This window comes from Oratosquilla oratoria, chromosome 27, assembly GCF_046742065.1.
Source record: "Oratosquilla oratoria isolate Oo_2021 chromosome 27, ASM4674206v1, whole genome shotgun sequence".
In the NCBI taxonomy this organism is placed as follows: domain Eukaryota; kingdom Metazoa; phylum Arthropoda; class Malacostraca; order Stomatopoda; family Squillidae; genus Oratosquilla; species Oratosquilla oratoria.
Window position 1 is genome coordinate 16,959,519 of NC_134803.1, and position 23,479 is coordinate 16,982,997.

The window sequence follows — 23,479 nt, forward strand, 5'->3', positions numbered from 1 at the left end:
AACCTCCTCTTAGCATCCATTCCTAGATGTCTACCGTATATACTCGTCTATAGGTCGAAATCTTAAGGATTTTTTTTTAGGCCAAAACCTAGGGGTCGACCTATACACAAGTAATAATCTTGTTAGGTTGAAATCCTGACATGACAAGAAAGCCTAGGAAGAACTCTTACCTTTTCTTTAGTTTCAGAAATCAAAATATTTACCTACTAAATACTACCAGTAAACAATAGGTAAATAAAATACACGGTACGTACTAAAACATGTAAAATTCCTTCTAGATACGGTAACCCCATACTGTGGTTTTACCTGTTTGTTAAATTTCTTAACACAGGCGAGCTTATTATATCATGTATACTATTACAGTACCCATAATTGTTTAAAAAAAATAATGAAATGCTGTGATATTCTCAAATTTATTTATTTATTTATTTATATTTTTATAGTTTAGTTTCGACCATGGGCGCAATATAGCAATAGAAAATTAATCATTAATTTTATAAATTAAAATGTATCAACGTAATATGCAATTTTGTGGGCGGAAGTGAAAATGAAAAATACCTTGCCACAAGCATAGGATCGGAACGCCACCTTGTCTGTCAATTGACGGCCTTGGTGCTTCCGACAGTACCTCGCCAGGTACATTTTCTTGAAGGAATGTTATGGAGCGGAGATACATGCATTCCTTCAAGCTGCAAGAACTTTGTATAGCCAGCAAGCTAAGTGGTTGAAAAGCCCGCCAACTTCTCATTTCTTCGTCGTCGGCATGTATCATAACAAATATGACGTACTATTCGTCCGACACGACTTCATTACTTACGAAATGTTTTAGCATCTTTCTTGTTTTTTTATTTCCGATCACAAAATTGCATATTACGTTGATACATTATAATCTACAAAATTAATAATCAATTTTTATTGCTATGTTGCGCCCTTGGTCGAAACTAAAAATTTACCCAAATTTAGCTTTCTACATGGTATATGTTATTGTTACCATTACCAAAACAATGCATGGATCTCACCATCACGAAAACAAACTGTTCAGTATTGCCAACTTGTTACTGTTACAGTGACACATGGTATAATCCTAAATATTTTAACTGAAATCCACCAAAATCGTTTCCCTTGATGTCGTCATCTTCACCACCAAACAGCTCCTCCCACTCACTTCTGTGTCGAGTATCGTCATACGAATCAACCTCATCAGCCATAGGAACATCAACATCATCTTTCTCCTCCACATTATCATTAGCCTGATCATCCGCACAGTTGAGATTACAAGACTAACTCTGAGTGTTGGTTAAATTTTTTTCTAACGAAACACGCCTAGCCAGTTTATTCCGAATACCGTACTTGGTAATCTACCGTACTTGGCAATCTGTTCAAGTTTTTCACTCCGCTGAAATGGCAATTTCAGTGAAACTGATTAAATATTAAAATCAGTGAACTTGAAAAAACATAAACCAGAATACATCAGAATTAATGAAGTGAAAAAAAACATAATAATCAATTGCTATACCAGGCAAGCCATGCTACTTCAAAGCATTAAGGCAGTGGAATGCTCACAGCACCAAAAACAAAAACAAACCACTCGACCTATACATGAGGTATATGGAAAATTCCAGATTTTTTGGCAAAAATGGGGGGTCGATCTATACACGAGATCGACCTATAGACGAGTATATACGGTATTTCTCATTACATTTTTAAAGCAAGTACATAACAAAAAGTAGATACATAAAAGTTAAAAAGTAGCCCACTGTCATGTAAAATCTACATAGATTATAAAGCAAGTAAAATTCATAGTTCAATTACTTTATGTTAAATCTGATATAGTGTAATTATATAAAGTGGAATCTGCATTGGCATCAGCACCTATGAGTGAAGAGGATTCGGCATCAGTATTGGCATCAGCAATTAATAGTAAATAGGAATCTGCATTGGCATCAGCATCAGCAAAAATATTGAATTGGCACACCCCTAGTTACTTCCCTTATAAGGGGGAACCCCTTGGTATATAGAGGGTAGACCTTGTATTACAATTGGGAATAGTGAGAGTGAGTGGTCTGATGTGAAGGTGGAACTGTGCCTGGATTTTGTTATGTTGCCATGATTGTTCAATTTGTACATGGAAGTGGTGGAACGAGAGATATATAGATGTGTTTGTGATGGGCAGAGGATTGGAGATGGCTATAGAAAGTGAAGGGAAGGGAGGTGAACAAATTGCTGTTTGCTGATGACACTGCATTTATGGTTGGGTTAGAGTAGGATTGGAGATAGTTGGTGATGAAGTTTGGGAAGGTATGTAATATAAGAAAATTCAAGTTAATGTGGATCAAATCAAGGTGAGATCTACAAGAGGTGAGGGTGGCAGTATGCTAGAGGGAAGTCTTAAAGGAGAGGTGAGAGGAAGTGGATATTTTTAAATATTTGGGGGTGCATGTGGCAGTGAATGGAGGAATGGGAGTTGAGGTAAATTGTAAATGTCTTGGGAGAAAGAAAATTGTCATGAGAAACAGGTATGTGGGGATGAATGTAAAAAGAAGACTGTATGGGGCAGGGAATTGGAATTTAAAGGAGGCAGAAAGGAGAAATTTATAAGTATTTGAGAAATATTGTGGGTGTTATGAGGATGGATAGAGTAAGAATTAAATGAGGTGAGGAGAGTGGGTGTGGAAATGGAGCTGTCAGATAAGGTTGATGAAAGAATATCGAGACAGTCTGAGCCTTGAAGATCCTGCTGGAAAAGTTGTGGGAATTCAACTATCCAAGATATATAGCCTTCCTAGACCTGGAGAAGGCCCTTAAACAAGTGCCAAGGAAAGAGCTGTGGAAGGCACTTCGACACATCAATCATGGGATTCTGTGAACACTGAGAAGAGCAATTTGCAACCTATATGAATCGAACAAGACAAGTGTATGACCCATCGAAGACAAAACTGTCTGGTTCAAAGCTGGATCAGGAGCGAGACAAGAATCAGTTCTCTCTCCCCTTCTCTTCATACTCCTGATGGTCCATGTCATCAAGAGTGTGGAGAATATGGAACCCGCCAAGGGAACAGGGGAGGTGAACAAGTTTGCCTGCATGATGTTGGAATCATAGAGGCTGCTTCAGAGTCACTTGCAGTAATGGTTGAACTATAGAACAAAATTCTGCAAGAACATGGACTTAAACTCAATCTACAGAAGACGGAAGTAATGGTAGTTTCCTGACAAAATGAACCCCTTCAGGTGGAAATTGACAGAATCACCTTGAAGCAGACCCCAGCATACAAATATTTGGGAGTTATGTACAATGACAAAGGAACCCATGAAGGAGCAATACTAGACAGAATGCAGAAGTACATTGCAAATGTCAACTTCTTGTACCCCCAGTTGAGGGTCAAGTATATACTGATAAAAGTCAAGATGACAATTTATAAGACCATCCTCTGGCCCATACTGACCTACAGTTGTGAGGCATGAATGTTGACAATGAAAACAACATCCCAAGTGCAGGCAGTGCAGATGAGAGTCCTGCGTATGATCCGTGGAGTCACAAGTAGGGACAGATTAAGAAATGAGACCATCTGGAGAGAGCTGGATGTGGAAAGCATAATCAATTACGTTGCAAGTACCCAGTTGCGGTGGTATGGACATATGAAAAGGATGGAGGAACATAGGACACTGAGGTGGTGGTGTCACTGGGTGCCCAACACAAGACATCCCCAAGGAAGACTGAGGAAGAGATGGGACCAAAACATTGATGAAGCCCTCAGAAAGTGGGGAACATCACTAGACAACGTCCATGAATGGGAGACATTCCTTGACCAAGAGAACGGCCTACTGGGAGATGGGTCAGAAGAAGGTGAGAACATGGAAAGAATGTGTAAGGAAAGACTAAAAAATAGTGTGGAGGGCAGAGATAGACAAAGTGAACTTGAGAGGAAGACCGGGAATGAGATGGATGGATGGGGGGTGAAAGGGGGTCTTGAGCTGAAGAGGAATGTCTGGTGAACAAAGTAAGAGGGAGGCAGGAGGTAAGTGTGAGTGGAAAACTGTTGTGCATTAAGTATAAACTGACACAGCCTAAAGGGACATCTCTTCATGTAATTGTATCATATTGTCACATTCATAAACAAACTGCCTATTAAATTTTATTTTTGGGGGAAATTTATAAAAAATAAAAAATAAAAAAAAAATCCTTATATTTTTCCTTATTTTTCACAATAATTCCAAGTTTATCAGTTCATAATTTCATTGAAGAATGACAAAACATTTTGTGCTTATTTTCACAGGGAAAATGTTATATACTGGTAAATTATATCATGGGTTAACAATAATTTGTTAACCTCTTCCATACGGTGCCGCCTACGTAGGCGGCATGAGGAGCAAGTGGATACGCAAGGCTGCCATATCAGCGTCTTGATTATACTTATTGTATTTGTCCCTGCGTAACTAACATACTCTCTAAACTGGCTTCATCACTTTCTATGGTTATCAAAATTCACAGGTGAAAGAGAGAACGATCGATATAAGCGGTGACTATTTTTTATGGTGCGAGTATTATGACGCAACATCGTATGTCTGGCAGCTAATGCTGCCCGCGAGATTTTGGCCCTGAGTGAAGTGGATAACCTAAATATAAGCCATAGTAAAAAAAAAGTGTATTAACATATAGAATGGAGGAAGAGGAGAAAGAATAATGAACCAACGAAAAGAGGACTAAACATGAGGAAAGTAGAATTGCCACTTGGAGTGATACCAAAGAAGACGTGTTTAAACGACACACCAAAATAAACTCAAAGGTAGGAAAATAATGTTGTTTTTTTTATTTTTTTAATTACTGTGTCCTTGGTTTGTTCTTTCATCTGCTGTTTCATTATATCTCTAAATTCAATTTTATTGTTCTCTTGTACTTTTTTCCAACCATTTACCTCTTTTGCTATGGACTCTTTATTTTCTTTATTATTCCTCTTTAATTCCTCATTCTCATCCTTTACTTCTTTTAACTGTCTTTTTAATTCTTCTATTTCTTTAGTTAGATTTTGATTCTCCTTCTTTAGTTCTTCCAGTTTATCAACTCTTTGGGTAACTAGTGTAAATTGGCTAAACATAACCTTCCACGTTTTGCTCATTTTTTTTAGTTTCTCCTCTAGATTTACTAGTCGGGGGAGGTTGTCACCTCCTCCCTCATTAAATCCATAAAAGCAGTTATCTTCTCTTTCCATTGATCTGCTATTATCTATATTTCTGCTTTTGACACTTCTGCTTCCTTGTTTTTCCTCGTCTTTGTGTTCTGCACCCCTTTTGTTTATACACCTAACATTTGGGGCCTGTTTGTCCCCTTCCTCATTTCCTTCCATTTTCCTCAGTAATCCCTCTCTTTCACCTTTTTCTTCACCTTCCCACTACACCACGAGCTTTCCCCTTCCCTATTAATACAACCAAGGTACTCCCTCATTGCTGACTGATGTGTGTGTATTTACCTAATTGTATTTTGTGGGAGAAGAGCTATGCTCATAGGGACCTGCAGTTGTATCTTTCCACATCAAGTTCTTTCTTAAATGTGGAAAGCTATTCTTTTTCAGATCTCTTCTGTAACTGTCCTTCTTAAGTTTCTTCTTGTCTCCCCTTTTATTTCTATTGTCCCATTTAAATGGGTCATCCCTGTCAAGGATTTCCATCCCTTTCATAATTCTATATATGGATATCAAATCGCCTCTTTCATTTCTTTGCTCCAGAGTTAATAATTTTAGTTTTTCTAATCTTTGTTCATATGTCAGCATACTGAGTGTTGGTGCAATCTTTGTTAGTGCTCTATGAATTCTTTCTAGTTTATGTTTTTTTTTTTGTTTTTTTTTTTTGTACTGGGTGACCATAGTGTCACTGCATACTCTAATTTTGGTCTTATCAGTGTAACTAGGATTTTCTTCATCTCCTTGTCCATGTAGTCACAGGCCACTTTCACTGATCTTATAAGTTGTAGGTTTCTCCAACTATTTTATTTACATGTTTGTCTGGTGACATGTCATTTGAAATGATCACTCCTGGTCTCTTTCTGAATTTACTTTTGTAACTTTTGTTCGAATTTGGCATTTGCCAGATATTCTATTTTTGCTTTTTCCAAATTCCATTATATTAAAATTTTTAATGTTGAAATTCACTTCATTCTTTTTACTCCAGTTCCAGACTTTGTCCAGATCTCCCTGAAAAGATTTACAGTCTTCTTTGTTACTCACTTCCTTCAATAGTTTTGCATCATCTGCAAAGAAGTTTATGTAGCATTTAATTCCTTCATCCATGTCAAGGAGGATGCAAGGAAATAGAAGGAAGGGTAGGGAGTGGTGGGATGAGGAAGCAAAGAAGGGCGTAGAAGAGAAGAAGCAGGTTTTCATAGATTGGTTACAGATTAGAACGAGGGAATGAGAAGTACAAAGTAAAGAGATGAGAAGAAAAGCATAAGATAAAGGAAGCAAAGAGGAGAGCATATGTGAGATGCGATAAGAGTATGACAGAAAATTTTGAAAGTAATATAAAATGTTTTGTTAAGAAATTAAGAGGAAGAGGAGCCAAATCAAGTAGAGAAGAAAAGGTAAAAGGTGTAGATGGAGAGATGATAATGGAAGAGAAGGCAGTGAGAGGAAGGTGGGCAAAGTATTTTAGGGAGTTGCTAAATGTGAAGGAGGATAGGGAGGGAAAGGTATTTGCAGTGGGAAGTGTAAAGAAAATGACAGTGATGAGTGAGGAAAATGGAGGAGAAATAAAGAAAGATGAAGTGAAAGCAGCTGTTAAGATGATGAGAGCAGGTAGGGCACCCATGGTTGGATGGATACTATGCAAAATGTCTGAAAAAAGGAGTTACAGTGATGGTGACTGGCTGGTGAGGTTATTTAATGTTTGTTTAAGAGGGAGTAGAGTGCCGAAGGATTGGAGGAGTGCCTGTATAGTTTCACTTTACAAGGGAAATGGGGACAAGTGTGAGTGTAGTAGTTTCAGGGGGATCAGCTTGTTGAGTGTGGTTGGGAAGGCTTATGGGAGGGTCTTGATTGAGAGAATTAAGAGAGGAACAGAGGGAGTAATTGGTGAGGAACAGGGTGGGTTTAGGACAGGTGGGGGTTGTGTAGATCAGATTTTTGTGGTAAGACATATGTGAGAAAGCTATAGGAAAAGGTAAGGATGTATTTTGGGCGTTTATAGAGCAGTCAATATTTTTTACAAGAGTAGTAGAGCTAGTGTTAAGATTAGAAATGGAGAGAATGAATGGTTTGAGGTAAAGCAGGGACTTCGTCAGGGATGTGTTATGTCGACCTGGTTGTTCAACTTATACATGGATGGGGTGGTGCGAGAGGTGAATGCAAGGGTAGTGGGTCAGGGATTGGAGATGGTTAAAGAAAATAGAGAAAAGTGGGAGATAAGCCAGTTGTTGTTTGTTGACGACACTGTGCTTGTAGCACGATCAGAGGAGAGATTGAAGAAGTTAGTGACAGAGTTTGGGAAGGTGTGCAGAATAAGGAAGTTGAAGATAAATGTGGGTAAAAGTAAGGTGATGAGATGTACACGGGGAGAAAGTGGCAGCAGGCTGGAAGTGAGTATTAAGGGAGAGAGACTGGAGGAAGTGGATAGTTTTAGATACTTGGGTGCAAATGTGGCAAGAAAAGGTGTGGAGGTGGAGGTAGAATGTAGACCGAGAGAAGTGAATAAATGGCTTGGGGGATTAACCCCTTCCATACGGTGCCGCACACGTAGGCGTCATGGGGAGCGAGTGTATTCGCGAGGCTGCCATATCGGCGTCTTGATTATATTTATTGTAGTCGCCCCTCCATAATGACATTCTTTCTAATTCTTTTGTAATCACATTTTCTATGGTTATCAAAATTCACGGGTGAAGAGAGAACGATCGATATAAGCGGTGACTATATTTTATGATGCGAGTATTATTACGACACGTCGTACGGCTGGCATTGGCTGCTGCCACCGAGATCTAAGTCCATGACGCCTACGTGTGCGGCACCGTATGGAAGGGGTTAAGAAGTATAATGAGAAATAGACATTTGGAAATGGATGCTAAGAGGAGAATGTATGGAGTGATTGTGCCAACAGCACTGTATGGGGCAGAAACATGGAACATAAGAGAGGTAAACAGGAGTTTGAATGTGTTCAAGATGAAATGCCTGAGAAGTATGATAGGGGTTACTAGGCTAGAGTGAGAAATTAGGAGGTTAGGAGGAGAAGAGGAGTGGAAAGGGAGTTGGGAGATAGGGTTGATGAAAGCGTATTGGAATGGTTTTTGAACACATGGAAAGAATGAGTGAAAAAAGATAATAAAGGAGGTGTGGAAGGCAGAGGTGGAAGGAGTAAACATGAGGGGGCAACCTAGGATGAGATGTGGATGGGGTAAAAGGGGCATTGGGAAAAAGGGGAATGTCTGTTGAGGAAGGATGGGAGAGGTCAAACATGATTACCACTCTCTCAAAAGCTCAATCAAGAAAATATAGATCTATGAAAACATGGATATGTTTCAGCTGGTTTCACTCCTAGATCCACATTTTATGATGGACTGGTGCTCACCAGAAGTGAATTTAATGAAATCCCTTCTGAAAACAAAAGTAGATGGAATCATATCAACTGGCAAAAAGGAAAAGGATTCCCTTTAGGAAAATAAGGAGGCCACTAGAAAGAAGTGCAAGCTGTTCAGATTCATGACACCATCATCATCACGAGCTCTTCCCTCTGTACATTAACATCACCTTTATCACAAATGGAATCCTATTTAAGTCAGCCAACAACAGAGGATGACAGTCATCCCCTTCTCTTTTGGGAACAGAATCAGTCAACATTACCTCAACTAACAATACTGGCTCTCCAATATAAATAATATAGTTTGAGAAACATACAATTTGTTGAGATCAATAAAGGTGGCTTTTAAATACCTGGATAAGGAAATGATAAAAAAAATATTACTAACACTGACAAGGCCAAAACTGGACTATGCAGCACTGATATGCTCACCCAGTACAAAAAAGAATACAAGAAAATTAGAAAGAATGCAAAGAGAAATGACAAAGATGGCCCCAACACTTTCAAACTTGACATATGAACAAAGACTGGCCGAACTGGAATTGCCGACCCTGAAACAAAGAAGAGAATGAGGGGACCTACTAACCATCTACAGAATTATGAAACAAAAGAATACCTTGATAGAGAGTACTTGTTAAAGTGGGACAGAGGAAAAACATGAGGACATGTAATGAAACTCAAAAAGGACAGCTACAGAGGAGACCTGAAAAAGAATAAATTGAATGAAAAAATTGTGTGCAAATGCAATACAAGAATCTAAGAACAAACTTGATCTTGAGAGATACAAAAGCAGGTCACCACGAGCATAGCTCCCCTTCCCATAAAATACAACTAGGTAAATACACAAATCTATGTTTTTAATACTATTAGTTAGTATGTGATATAAACAGTTTTATATATACTGTGCTAAAATATGTAAGTGTACCTAATTGATAAAATCTGCTACCTATTTAAGCATTGTACTGTACTTAATCAATGTTTTTTATTATCACAGCAAAATGAGATTATAACCATAATCTAATCATATTCATGCACAAAAAAATCATAATAAAAAACAGCAAAACTGAAGTTATCATAATCAAATCATAATAAAAGAAAAATTAAAAAACAATCCTAATTTAATCACAATGAAAAAAGTATTCCAGACCATAATCAAAATCAAATTCTGATAATTTTTCATAATGATTCCCATATTTGCTTCTGACCCAGGTATGTGGCAGGAGACTGGGATGACCCTTCATCCACTAAGATAAAATGGAAATGGGTGATGGATGGATGTGGGATGGGTGCATGCCTTGGCTAGCTGTAAGAAGGCAGAAGCCTATTAGTAAATACACAGTCAGATGGATCATATAATTTTAAAAACTAACCTCCAACTCTGCCTGCTTTCTTATCAAAGTGATGTTGAAAACATCTAGCTTCTCTTCACACTTCTTCTCTAATGCAGCCTGGTCTGATGACAACTTCTTACCAGCCAATTTTAGCTTGTATACAGTTTTGTAATCTCTGCAAAGCATTCGGTGTGTCACCATGTGCACCCAAGACCAGTTTCTGTGACGACGTTGGATCTCTTCCAATTTGCATTTATATGCATACTTCCACCTATTTCAATGATAAAAATTGAAGTTACCAACTATGTCTAGTCATCAAATGAAATCTAATGATTAATAATGTAGTACTTCAAGAAAAGTTAGCATGGTTGTGTATTCAATGGTCATATCCGGTAGTATGTTTCCCTAAAGGTACTCTCCACCCTTCATTGTCATTTCCTCCCCACATATTTCTTTAGAGTTAAAATCACCCATAATTACTAAATTTCCTCCTTTCAGCATTTCATTTAATGTATGCCTTGTGTTTCCCAAGATTTTGGAATGGTCTCACTCTCTTTCTAAGAATGTGTTTTCGGGGGTACATACATCACCACAAATTTTCTAATTTTCATGTAACAATTTTCAACTTTAATCATGATCAATTCCACATTATTATTTCCTTTTGTGATCTTCATCACAGTTAACCCCTTCCATACGGTAACGCTTACATAGGCATCATGAGGAGCAAGTGGGTATACGAGGATGCCGACGTCGTCATCTTGATTATATTTATTGTAGTCGTACCTGCGTGACCCTCATACTCTGTAAACTGGCTTCATCATATTTTCTATGGTTATCAAAATTCACGGGTGAAAGAGAACGAGCGATAGAGCAGTGACTATATTTTTTATAATGCGTGTATTATGACGCAACATCGCACATCTGGCAGCTAATGCTGCCAGACGTGCGATGTGGCCTGTATTGAAGGGGTTAAGCCCTTCTTAGTCAAAAACATGACTCCACCCTGTTTTCCCTCTCTATTCTTTATCCAGTGATTATATAAACCTTGTCCAATACTATTTGGTGGTACAGAAGCTATTTTGTCTCTACAGTTCCCATTATATCTCATTTCTCTTCCACCAGATAATCATTTAATTCATCTAATCCCGAAATCAGACTATCTATGCTGTTGTTGTTGTTGTCGTTCCCTAGACTGTCTGTCCGAGCAGTCCCGTCTCCCCAAGGAATGTCACAGCCGAAACTGGGTTTTCCCACAAATCCTTTATAGAGTGTATGTTGTGTTGTTTGCGTGCATGATTGTGTATAATGCAGTCTTCCATTATGTGTTGTATGGTATGGGGTGAAGTGTTACATCCTGGGCAGCTGTTCACAATGCGGTCATCCAGCCTCTTGTGGTAGCTTAGAAGTGCTGGGCGGTGGCCACACCGCATTCTGGCCAGGTAGAATCTGTCCTTTCGTGGGAGAGAGGATTCAGAAGGGTGGACATCAGGGGGTCTGGCATGCAGCAGTGTGTTGTCTTTCAGTGTGTTAATGGAGCAGTGAGTGATATGATTATGAATATGTTTCCAGAGGCTGGTATTTGGTGGTTGTGGAGGAAGAGAAGAGAGTATCTGTGTGTGATACAGGTCTTTGGGTGTTGTTTTAATGTTTCTTGGTGTGTGTGGGTGTTCTGCTATGTAGTTTAGCGGGTGTGATGTGTTTGTGGTGGCTGTGGCAAGTGTTTGTGTGCCTCTCATGTCGAGGTGGTCCTTGACTTTGAGGACTTTTGTTTCATAGTGTAAATGGTCTGTAGGTGTTGTATTTGTGCAGCCTGTAATTGTTTTTAGGGCTTTGTTTTGTATGATTTGAAGGGTGTTGTGGTGTGTCTCACTGAGATTAGGAGCCCATGCAGGACTCGCATAATTCATCACTGAGCATATGCATTGTTTGTATATTGTTGTATTAGTTTCTTTGTTTTGTCCAAATGTTGTTCTAGCGATTGACCTAAGTGCGTTAAGTCTAGGTGTGCATTTGTTTTTTATGTTTGTGATGTGTTGTTTGAAAGACATGGATGTATTAATATGTTACACCAAGATTTTTCAGTGTGTTTGTGTGTGGTATTAGTGTTGTTGATGTATAGATGAGGTATGTAATTCACCTTGGATCTGCTGCAGCCTCTGTCGAGACAGCCAGACACCACCCTACGGCAGCGAGCTCAGAGCTCATTATTTGCCGATTTTTGGGTAGGTCTGAGACCACTCACACACCACACACCGGGACAGCAAGGTCACAACTCCTTGACTAACATCCCGTACCTACTCACTGCTAGGTGAACAGGGGTTACACGTAAAAGGAGACAAACCCAAATTATCTCCGCCCGGCCGGGGAATCGAACCCCGGTTTTCTGGCTTGTGAGGCCAGCTCATTACCAATCTGCCACTGAGTGTTCTTTTGTCCAGTTGGTGAGAAGTGTTGCTGTAGATTTGGTTGGAGTTATTTTGAGTCTGTGATGAACCATGTGTTGAGTGTATCAAGGTATGGCTGGATTATTTCTGCAGCTTTGTGTTACGATGTGTGAATGTGATTGTTATGTCATCTGCGTAGGAAGAGATTTGTATTTCTGAGGTGTCTGGTGTGGGTAAGTCATGCATGTATAGATTAAAGAGTGTGGAGGATAGAACAGAGCCCTGTAGTATTCCATTCTTAATGTTTCTGATGTGCGATGATTGGCCATTATATGACACGTAAGCATTCCTACCTGCCAGATAATTGGCCAGCCATCTTTTGGTGTTATTGTGCATGTCTGTGTTATATATTTTATTTGTTAGGTTGTGGCGGGGGATAGCATCAAAAGCTTTATTAATGTCTAGTGTTATAAGAAGTGTTCTGTGGTGGGGCCTATCTGAATTGATGCCATCTAAAATTCTTTGTGTGAGGTTTGTCAGAAGAGTGTTTGTGGAGTGTAGTGGTCTAAAACCGTATTGTGAGTCAGCAAGGGGAATATGTGGTGTGACAAGTTGAAGTATTAGGCGTTCAATGACTTTAGAGGGGGTGCAGAGAAGTGTGATTGGGCGGTGCGATGTTGGAATTGTTGGGTCTTTGTTCGGTTTTGGAATGGTGATTATTTTACCATGCTTCCAGATGTTGGGTATAGTGTTGTGTGAATAGCTGTAGTTTGCAATGTTTGTGAGTGCATGTATACCTTGTGGTCCAATGTGTTTTAGGTGGATGTTACTTATGTTATCAGGGCCACAGGCAGATGAGTGCTTGAGATTATGTATTATGTGTTTTGTCTGTCTATGAAGGGTGTATTGTCCGAGTCTGTGGGGAAGTCTTTCTTACGTCATAGTGCGTCGGTTGTCAGGGTGAGAAGTGAGATGGCTTGTCTGTGCAAAATGATTTTTGAGTGTGTTTGCTTGTTGTCTGTTTGAGGGTAGATTGTCTGTTATTGTGATTATTGCTGTATGAGAGCATGTTGTGTTACTGTTGGATAGTGGTATTTACTTTGTGATCAGGTGTATTGATTAAGTTTTGCCAATTTTGTGTTTTTTGTTTGTGTATTTTATTGGCAATCACAGTGTTTAGGTTTTGTATTTGGTCTGCTATGTTTTGAGGGATAGGTGTGGGGGTATTGTGTTTAAGCGTGTCTCGTTATCTGATGAGGCCTTGGATTTCTGGTGTGAAGTTGGAGTTGTGTGATTTTCTGTTGCCTCTAGGGATGTATCTCTTGTCTGCGTTTTGTATGATTGTATTAAAAGCATGCACAGCATTGTTTATGTTTGTGATTGGTGTACTATTAAATATTTCAAAATGTTGTTCTGTCTCTTCAGTAAAAGCTTCCCAGTTGGCTCTCTTGTAATTGGTGGATGTGTGTCTGTGGCCAACTGGGGTGCATCTTGTTTTGGTGGTGATGATGATTGGAAGGTGGTCAGAGCCAAGGGTTCCGACCACTCTCCATGATGTTGTTGGGATTAGGCAGGGGTAGCAAAAGATGATATCAGGAGAGGTGGGAGTGTATAGGGCTTGGTGTGGGATATGTGTATGATTATGTGTGTTGTTCATGATAGTCAATGAGTCAATCTGAGTCTGTATATCAAGCCATCTGTCTGTGTCAGGGTTGTCGAAATACCAGGCAGATGACTTGGCGTTGAAGTCACCACCCATGATCAGGTTGAGGATTGAGGCTAGTTGGCTAAATTGAGGCCTGAAGGTGTTTGGAACTGTGGGGGATGATTGGGGGGGGAATGTACATGTTAACTATTGTCAGTGTTGATTTGTTGCCTGTGCGGATTCAAATGGACTGGATTTCTGTAGTGTTATCTGTGGTAGGGAGGAGAATATTGGTTGTGGCACTTGTGTCCACAATACAGATGGAGTGGTGGATCAGGGTGATGAGTCCACCGCCATTACTGTCGGTCCGGTCTTGTCTGATGGTGGTGTAATTATGAAATGATGGTGTTTTGTGTGAGTGTCTTAGTTTTGTTTCTTGTATAATTGCAATGTGTATGTTGTGTTGTTTAAGAAAGTGTTCGAGTTCATGTTTTTTCGTGTTAATACCGTCAATGTTGTGTTGTAATATAATGATGTTGTGTGTTCTGTATGTGTTGTATGTTGCCGTTTGGGGTTGAGGTTGGGGTGTTAATGGGGAAGGTATAGGATCTGGGTTAGAGGGGGGGAAAGGAAAGATTGGGGACAAAGGAAGGGGAGTTCTGATTGGGGATAAGGGCAAAGGGAAATTGGGAGTGGGTAAGGATGCTGGCTGTGGTTGGGGAGGTGGGAGTGGGGTTACTGGAGGGCAGGTAGAACATGTCCAAGTGTTTGTGTATTGGTTTGTGTCAGCAAGTGTTGTACAAGTGAGGTGGGCCCAGTTTTTGCACATATTGCACTGAACTGAGCCCTTTGTCTGCTCGAAGTAATGGGTTTAGAGCATGTTGGGCATGTGTATTTTGTGGTGGGCCCAGGATTGCTCTCTACATTTCCAGCTAAAAGTAGAAGAAGAGGGGTGATTGCTGGAAAATCACCCCTCGGTGCAGAAAAAACGAAACATTGCATGTTGAGGAAAAGGATTGTGGTACTCCCCAAGGCAGTCGTAGCTCCTCTTGGGGATTGGTGCCACCTGCGTAGAGCCGATGGCCAGGGCTGGTTGCTGCTGTTTGGCCCCCAACCCGAAGGGTTGGGGGGTGGTCCCACGACGTAGATGCTGCGGCTCCAGGACCTCCCATCTATGTTGGTATATGTTGCTTTTAATTTTTTCCATTTCCTCCTTATATTTTGTTTCCTGTGTTTCCTTTCTTTTGATATACCATTTTTTCAGCCTCAAGTCCAGCAATCTCCAAAAAAACTTGTTCTTTTCAGTGTCTGTTCTTCTCTCATTTTTTTCATTAGTTTTATTTTTAGTGTCTTTTCTCTCTTTTTCCTCATTGCTAATTTCCTTTTTTATCCATATATTTTTGTAGTTTTCACTTTTTGCCAACTTTGCTGTTTTTGTTAATATTTCTTGTGCCATCATTTGTGACCTTAGTTTAATTTTTAGAGGTCTAGCTATTTACTTCTCTTTTCAAAGCCCCCCTTTTTTTGTTAGTACCTTCATTTTTCATCCTCTCATTTTCATTTCTTTTACTATGTTTAGTTCTTTTTTTGGGTCACTAAGCTCTCTTGATTCCAGCATTCTGTTTTTTCAACTCAATCATTTCTCTATACATGGCCCTGCATTCTGTTTTTAGATCTACATTATCTTTCATTAACTCTGTAAATTCTTGATTCAATAAAATATCTTTATACCTCATCTCCCTTTCTAAATCTATACCTTAACCTAGTCTTATACCTTCTCTTGCAAAGCCAAAAAAAAAATAAGTTTTCTTCATTTTACCTTTGGTTTCGTTTGGGGATGACACCTAACGGCAATTCAACCCTGCTCACATCTAGTCTTCTTTTTGTTGGCTCACCATCTCTCTGTCTACATTCACCATCCTCCATTTTTATTTCTTTTTTACTCACTAAATTTACTCTATTAATTCATTTCATGCACTTGGTAAGCTAGGCTCTCCCTTCCCATACAAATACCACACCAAGTGTTCATTACCTCTAATTTAGCAAAAAAGTGCTGTACTCCAGAACTTCTACTAGACATCCATTCCAGACGGGGGTTCGTGTGTGTGTGTGACTAATATTTCTTTTAACAATTTTTTTTATTTTTATAAATAGGTGAAAACCACCTTTATTGATCTAAGCAAGTTGTAGGATTCTACGACAATTTTGTCATGTCTTTGTTGATTACTACTCCAAGGTCTCTTTCAGAGTTCACTTTTTTGATCAATTTTATAATTTCTTGATATTCTATTTTTACTTTTTCCATACTCAAGTATACTACACTTCTTGATATTGAAGTACACTTCCCACTTTTGACTCCATTTCCATTTTTGTCTAGGTCTATCTATAATGATTCACAATCTTCCTCTGTTCTTACTTTCTTTAGTATTTTTGTGTCATCTGTGAAGAAGTTCATATGACATTCCACTCCTTTATCCATGTCATTTATATATATGGCAAACATGATTGGAGCCAACACTGAACCTTGTGGGACACCACTTATCATTTCTTTATCACATGCTTTTTGTAGGTCTAGAAAAGCACAGTCTGCCCAGCCATCCCTTTTTTGTATTATTTCTATTAATCTTGAATAGAAGCAGACCAGGTTTGTTGTACATGATCTTCCTTGTCGAAATCCAAATTGATTTGGATTCAGTATTTTTTTTTTCTTCCAGATGTTAACCCATCTACTTTTGATAACTTTTTCACATATCTTTGCTATTGTGCTTGTAAGGAGACCGGTCTGTAGTTAGTTGGATTTTCCTTGTTCCATTCTTTATATACTGGTACAAGATTTGCATTTTTCCAGGCCTTTGGTATCTTTTCTTCTTTGAGTATCTAATTATCTCGTATATTTTGTCCGTCAACTCCTCTATACATTCTTTCAATATACAACTTGAAATTCCATCTGGACCATGTATTTACCTAGTTGTATTTTATGGGAAGGGGAGCTACACTCATGGTGTCCCGCCTTTGTATCTTGCAGTGTCTAGTTTGCTCTTAAACTCATGAACGGTTTTTGCAAACACTATTTTTTCATCCAGCTTGTTCCAAGTGTCCACCCCTCTATGTGGAAAACTTCTTTCTTCAGATCTCTTCTATAACTATGTTTTTTATTTTCTTTCCATGTCCTCTTGTGTTTTTCTTGTCCCAGTTTAACAAGTCCTCTCTATTGAATATTTCTGTGCCCTTCATGATTCTGTAGATGGTCAGTAGGTTGCCTCTCTCTCTTATTTGCTCCAGAGTCAGTAACTTCAGTTTAGCCAATCTCTTCTCATATACGATTTTGCAAGTGCAGGTGCCATTTTTGTGGCTGCTCTCTGGATTCTTTCTATTTTCCTTATATTCTTTATGGTACCGAGTGACCACAATGTCACCGCATATTCTAGTTTAGGCCTTATCAGTGTGACCAATATCTTTTTTATAATTTCTTCATCCAAATATGTATATGCCACTTTTATTGATCTTAGCAAGTTATAGGATTCTCCGACAATTTTGTTTATTTATTATAGGACAAGTTGTTTGAGATAATTATACCCAAATCTTTTTCGGATCTCTTCTTTACCTCCTTAGTTCTAATTTTATATTGTCCTGATATTCTATTTTTACTTTTTCCAAACTCCATTATGCTACACTTCTTAATATTGAAGTCCACTTCTCATTTCTTCCTGTAGTGATTCGCAAACTTTTTCATTTTTTACTTTCCTTAACAATTTGGCATCGTCATTCACATAAATAGCAAATATCATTGGGGCCAATACAGATCCTTGTGCAACTCCACTGATCACCTCTTTCCAATCTGAATATTTTTCTCTGAGCATTACTCTCATCTTTCTACCAATCAGGAAGTCCTCCATCCATTTTAGTAGGTTCCCTTGTATCCCTCCTATATGTTCCAGTTTTTTAATAATTTTTTGTGTGGTACTTTGTCAAAAGCTGTCCAGGAAGGCACAATCAGCCCATCCATTCCTTTCTTGCACTATGTCTATTAATCTTGAGTAAAAACATATTAAGTTTGTGGTACATGATCTTGCTTGTCTGAACCCAAATTGTCTTGGGTTTATTATATTATTATCTTACAGGTGTTTTACCCATCTATTCTTGATGATTTTCTCACAAATTTTGGCTTGTTAGTGAGACTGGTCTATAGTTAGCTGGTTCTTCCTTGCTTCCTCCTTTATATATTGGTACAATGTTAGCATTTTTCCAGTCTTTTGGTATTTTTTCTTCTTTAAGTGAGCAACTTATAATGTTATGTATTTTGTCCGTTAGTTCTTCTTTGCATTCTTTTAGAATCCAATTTGCAATTCCATCTGGGCCATGTGATTTCCTGATGTCAAGGTTTGATAGATGGTATGGTATGATATTTAGGCCAGAGGCCAGGCACTGGGACCGAGGTTTGATAGATGTTCCATTATTTCTTTTTGTGTTATTATTATCTCGCTCATGGGGGGAGATCGCATTTCATTTCCAGTCCCAATATTGTACTTTCTAGTGAAAACAGACTTAAGTGATTATTCATGACTTTGGCCATTTCCAATTCTTCTGTGTAGTTTCACCATTTCCTGTTTATCTTTAAGCTTACCATTCACATATCGATAGAATAGCTTGGGTTGCTCTTTACATTTATCTATAATGTCCTTTTCATGGTCTTCCTGTAGGAGCTATGGTAGGAGCTTTAGTCTCAAGATTGGGCCCAAGATCACTGTCAACTTCAACTGTATCTCCTACCCTATTTCTCACATGAAGAGATGACAGCTGGCAACTGATCTCCTCTCCCCACAACTTTCAGATGGTGTCATAAAAGTTCCATACAACACAGACAGCAGTCCAAAGATTCCTCCTAGAGAGATTTGGGGAAGTTCCAAGGACTGTGGTATTGTGGTTTTTCCACTTTCTTTGCAAGCATGTTGCAAGGGCGGCAGTGAAACAGGTTGTGTAGTTCGTGGGTTTATTAATCGGTAGGTTATGCGTACAGAGGGGGCACGTCAAGTACCCAAGGAATCTAAAGAGCAACTGCCCGTGGGCGAAGGTGTAGGTGCTGTAGGTACACATACATCCAGGGGGCTTTGTTAAAAGTATGAAAGGGGTCCTTGTAGTGGGAGGCGTCTGCGAGTCGGGCACGCAGTACACCACCCTTGCACTAGTTCACATTAGTCCTATGCCCAGTACACTATACCACACCTCCCCCCCCCCCCGCGCTCGCAGAGGCGACGCGGGGGGCAAGAGCACCCGCGAGCCGAGGCGAGCGGCAGGGGTGTCCTCGTGCGAGGGGAGGGGCGCGACGGTGGCGGAGGCGTCGGGGGGCGATGCCATCGGACGGAGGTGGTGCCGATTGCGCCACCAGATTGCAATATTTCTCCCAATGACCCTTCGTGGGTCATTGGGAGAAATATTGCAAGTCGTCCAAGGACCGGGACGAGAATCACCACGGGCCGCCAAGCCCCGGCGCCCCTAGTTAGGCTGGCGCATGCCGAAAGGTTTCCGACGGTTCCGACCGCTCCCCGACACCTGTCAACGTTCGCATCCGCTTCGGGAACGTGTCCTCGAGCTTGTTTATGCTGCCGGACACGGGTGCGGACGTCACAGTGATAGGTGCACGGCACCTGGGCTAGCTTGCAGCCGCCAACCTCAGCGCCGACGTACATGGCCGACGGATCCAAGATGCCCCCCGCCGTGGGACGCTTCCAGGTCACTCTGACGCTCGGCGACAGAAGCTGCACCGCTCCTCTCCTTCGGCCACTGTCGGGAGTTGGCTGTAATCCCGCCCGACTCCCCGAAGCCTATCCTCGAGGTGACGTACGCAAACAGGTGCGCCGCGCTAACACTTCCCCCTGACAGCTCACCAGCCGCCGCCCGCGACTACTTCCTACGGGAATTCAGCGACGTACTGGTCCCCAAGGATGACCTCCGCTCCAAACTCCGAGGGAAGATGGTGGATCCCCCCCATGCGAATCCACCTGAAGGCCGACGCGGTGCCCTTCGCCATCCACACGCCCAGGCCGATACCGTTCGCGTTCCGGGATCAAGTGAAGGAAGAACTTGACTCAATGGTGCAACAAGGTATCATCACACCTGTCGGCGACGAACCTTCGGAATGGTGCCACCCAATGGTCCTTGTGGCCAAGAATAAGGGCGTACGCATCACGGTCGCCATCTTTGCAAGCATGTTGCAAGGGCGGCAGTGAAACAGGTTGTGTAGTTCGTGGGTTTATTAATCGGTAGGTTATGCGTACAGAGGGGGCACGTCAAGTACCCAAGTAATCTAAAGAGCAACTGCCCGTGGGCGAAGGTGTTAGGTGCTGTAGGTACACATACATACAGGGAGCTTTGTTGAAAGTATGAAAGGGATCCTTGTAGTTGAAGACGTCTGCGAGAAGGGCACGCAGTACACCACCCTTGCACTAGTTCACATTAGTCCTATGCCCAGTACACTATACCATACACTTAGTGATATTCAAGGCAAAAATATAAATGAAAATTGAGCTTTTCAAACTCATTACTATCAGCAATATACAAATGGAATACACGTAGAGAAATTATACAGCTGTCACAACACACAAACCTCGTTTTTCCGGATTAATTGGTGTAGCTACCTGTCCGGATAATGAAAAAATCCGGATATTGAAAATGTTTTTATTTTAGTCCAAAATACAAAGTTATAAACCCAAATTCACCCTTCAACTAATCTTAACGCATAGTGGAACATAACACAATGGCCTTCACCCCGCGACTAGCGAAGTTTATATACACCGCCGAGCGCCATCTGGTGTTTACATTTCAAACTACTGTAACTCGGTATCGTTCGACTCGCGTACGTGGCGGTTTTATGTTTTTTCGGGCAGCTAAATATTATTTTCGAAAATAATATTTAGCTGCCCAGCTGCTTCAAAATGTCCAATTTTTGCCGCACTGTTAGAGCAACTCGTTTTCGTTTCACGACTTTATTAGGCATGATGACACATGTGTATTCGTAGTACTGTATAGTAGTGTACTGTAAATAGGTGTTGTATGACCACCCCGCGACTAGCGTCATTTATATACCCCGCCGCGCGCCATCTGGTGTTTACATTTCAAACTACTGTAACTCGGTATCGTTCGCCTCGCGTACGTGGCGGTTTTTCGGTTTTTCAGGCAGCTAAATATTATTTTCGAAAATAATATTTAGCTGTCCAGCTGCTTCAAAACGTCCGGATAAACCGAAATCCGGATATGTGAAGGTCGGATAAACGAGGTTAGAGTGTATAGATAAGAAAAGCACTACTAAAGAAGTACAAAAAAATATGCTATTCATAGTAAAACTTGCCATTCTTTTGCATGTCCAGACACTCTTGATACACTAGGTCGGTATTTTCGGTAAAGAGATGACAACTTGAGCCTGTCTAACGAGTCAAGGAGAGCCATGATGTCCCGATACTGATGACGACTCATGCCAAGGCCTAATTCATCCATGACAAGCTGTAGCACAACCTTTGGAATGCTGAAGTTGGAGCCATCATGCTCAGGTTTTGGGTTAAGCTGCAACTTGGCGGTAGAGTTGATTGGCCCAAGAACTGTATGGGTTGGGGAAAAACACACACTCACACATATATATATATATATATATTAGATATATAAAACATTACACATACAACTGAAAAATATTGAATTGGAGATTGAATTGCAGTGAAGTCAACTGAAAAGAATGGAAAGCAGGTGGTAAGGCAGATTCCTGGACAAATACCCAGTTAAGTATAGCAATACAAAATACAATGACACAATGGATTAGTGACTCAGATAAGAGGAGATGACATTCCCACATTATTAGATATGCTACTAAACAAAGAGCCAAACATCATCAGCTCCTTGAATTAACTTTGCCCCATAGGAAAAAGTGACCATTTAACAACTTAATTTCAGCTAGAGGATGAAGAATTAGAGCCAAGGAATGAATCACACAGGCAAGGGAGACTCAATTTTGGGATGGCAGATTACTCCAGGATGAAGAAATTCTTTAAAGAAGCAGACTGAGGGAAATTCATGAATACCACAGGAATAAGGAGGAAATTGGAAATCTTTCTTGGCATTTACAATCTTGGATTGGTTGGTTGGTTTATGAGTTTTAGGCTCAAAAGCCAAGCACTGGAGCATCAAGGGCTATTCAGCGCTATGAAAGCTAAAAGGCGGATGAAAGCTAAAAGTTCAGTGATTTCATTAAAAAGATAGTAATAATAAAATTGAAAATTACAGTGAGTTATAATAGGTGATAAAACTTGATAAGCTTTAAAAATCTGACCACACAGGCTACTTCACAGTTATCATCAAGCAAGTCCGTCATGGACTTGCCTGTGATTGAACATGCTCGTTGTTCACATTGAAAACACATGCACTCCGTTAAAAAGTGCTGTACAGTAATGTGAGCCTGACATGTACGGCAGAATGGCACCTGCCACTCATCGCCACCTGTCATTAAAAAACTGTCAGATGTGTATGTCCGATTCGCAATCTGGTCAAGATGATGCTTTTCCTTCTATTTGGGTAATTGGATGATTCCCATTTCTTTATGAAGGGACGGATCTTTTTTAGCTTCAAGTTATCATTTAAGGTGCTCCATCTATGCTGCCACTTATTTTGTATATGAGTGTGTATAATCTCCTTAAGGTCGCCATGGGGTATATGGACGGCAGTAGTCGGCTGTAGATCAGCTACTGCCGACTTTGAAGCTTTATCTGCTGTTTCATTCCCCATGACGCCGGTGTGACCAGGTACCCAACAAAAGTTCACCTTGGTATATTTTCGTGAGTGCAGGAGGACCAGCCAATCTTGCACTTCTTGCTAAAACACTGTTGGAATCTGTATAAATAATTAAACTTTGCTCGTTTGAGCAACTGTAGTAGATCTCTTTCACTGCCAGGAGTACTGCATAAGCTTCTGCAGTGAAATTTGAGCAAAGAGAGGGTAATTTACATTTAATAATTTTTCCGTTAAAAACTGCAGCAGAGCCTACACCTTGCTTAGACTTAGAGCCATCAGTATAGACAGAGATAGAGGTGTTGTGTTTAGAGGAGAGTTCTAAGAATTGCGCCTTGACAGCCTGAGGGTCTGAAAGTTCTCGGACAAGCACCCTAAGGTTTGGGTCTTTTAATGTGTGTGGATGTGGTACAGATGAGAGTAAAAGGGAAGAGATAAGTAGTATGTTTGTGAGAAGAAAGATGGATGTGTAGGCTTTGAGTGAAACTAAGTTGAAAGGGAAGGGTGAGTGTAAGTTTGGGAGTGTAAGTGGGAGGTTATCAGGAGTGAAGAGAGGGTGAGGGAGGGAAGGAGTGGCTATTCTAGTAAGTGAAGAGATAGGTAAACGTGTAGTGGAGTGGAAGGTTTCCTCAAGGATAATGTGGATGAAGGTGAAACTGGGAAAGGAGATGTGGGTCTTTGTAAGTGCATATGGGCCTGGCAGTGAGAAGAATGTAGAAGAAAGGGAGGCCTTTTGGATTGATCTAAATGAGTGCATAGAGGATTTAGGGAGAAATGTCAATGTAATAGTACTG

General features: G+C 40.4%; 1 protein-coding gene across 11 annotated transcripts in view; it reads right to left on the reverse strand.

Moving 5' to 3' along the window:
- Positions 1-23,479, reverse strand: part of Vps13 (vacuolar protein sorting 13C) — a 1,483,510-nt gene that overhangs the window by 1,136,711 nt on the left and 323,320 nt on the right. For all 11 annotated transcript variants that reach the window (XM_076210284.1, XM_076210280.1, XM_076210283.1 and 8 more), the window contains 2 exons: positions 21,262-21,508; positions 9,927-10,158 (listed from right to left, as the gene is read on the reverse strand). In XM_076210284.1, the coding sequence (XP_076066399.1) occupies positions 9,927-10,158; positions 21,262-21,508 (479 nt within the window). The remainder of the gene's footprint in view (positions 1-9,926; positions 10,159-21,261; positions 21,509-23,479) is intronic.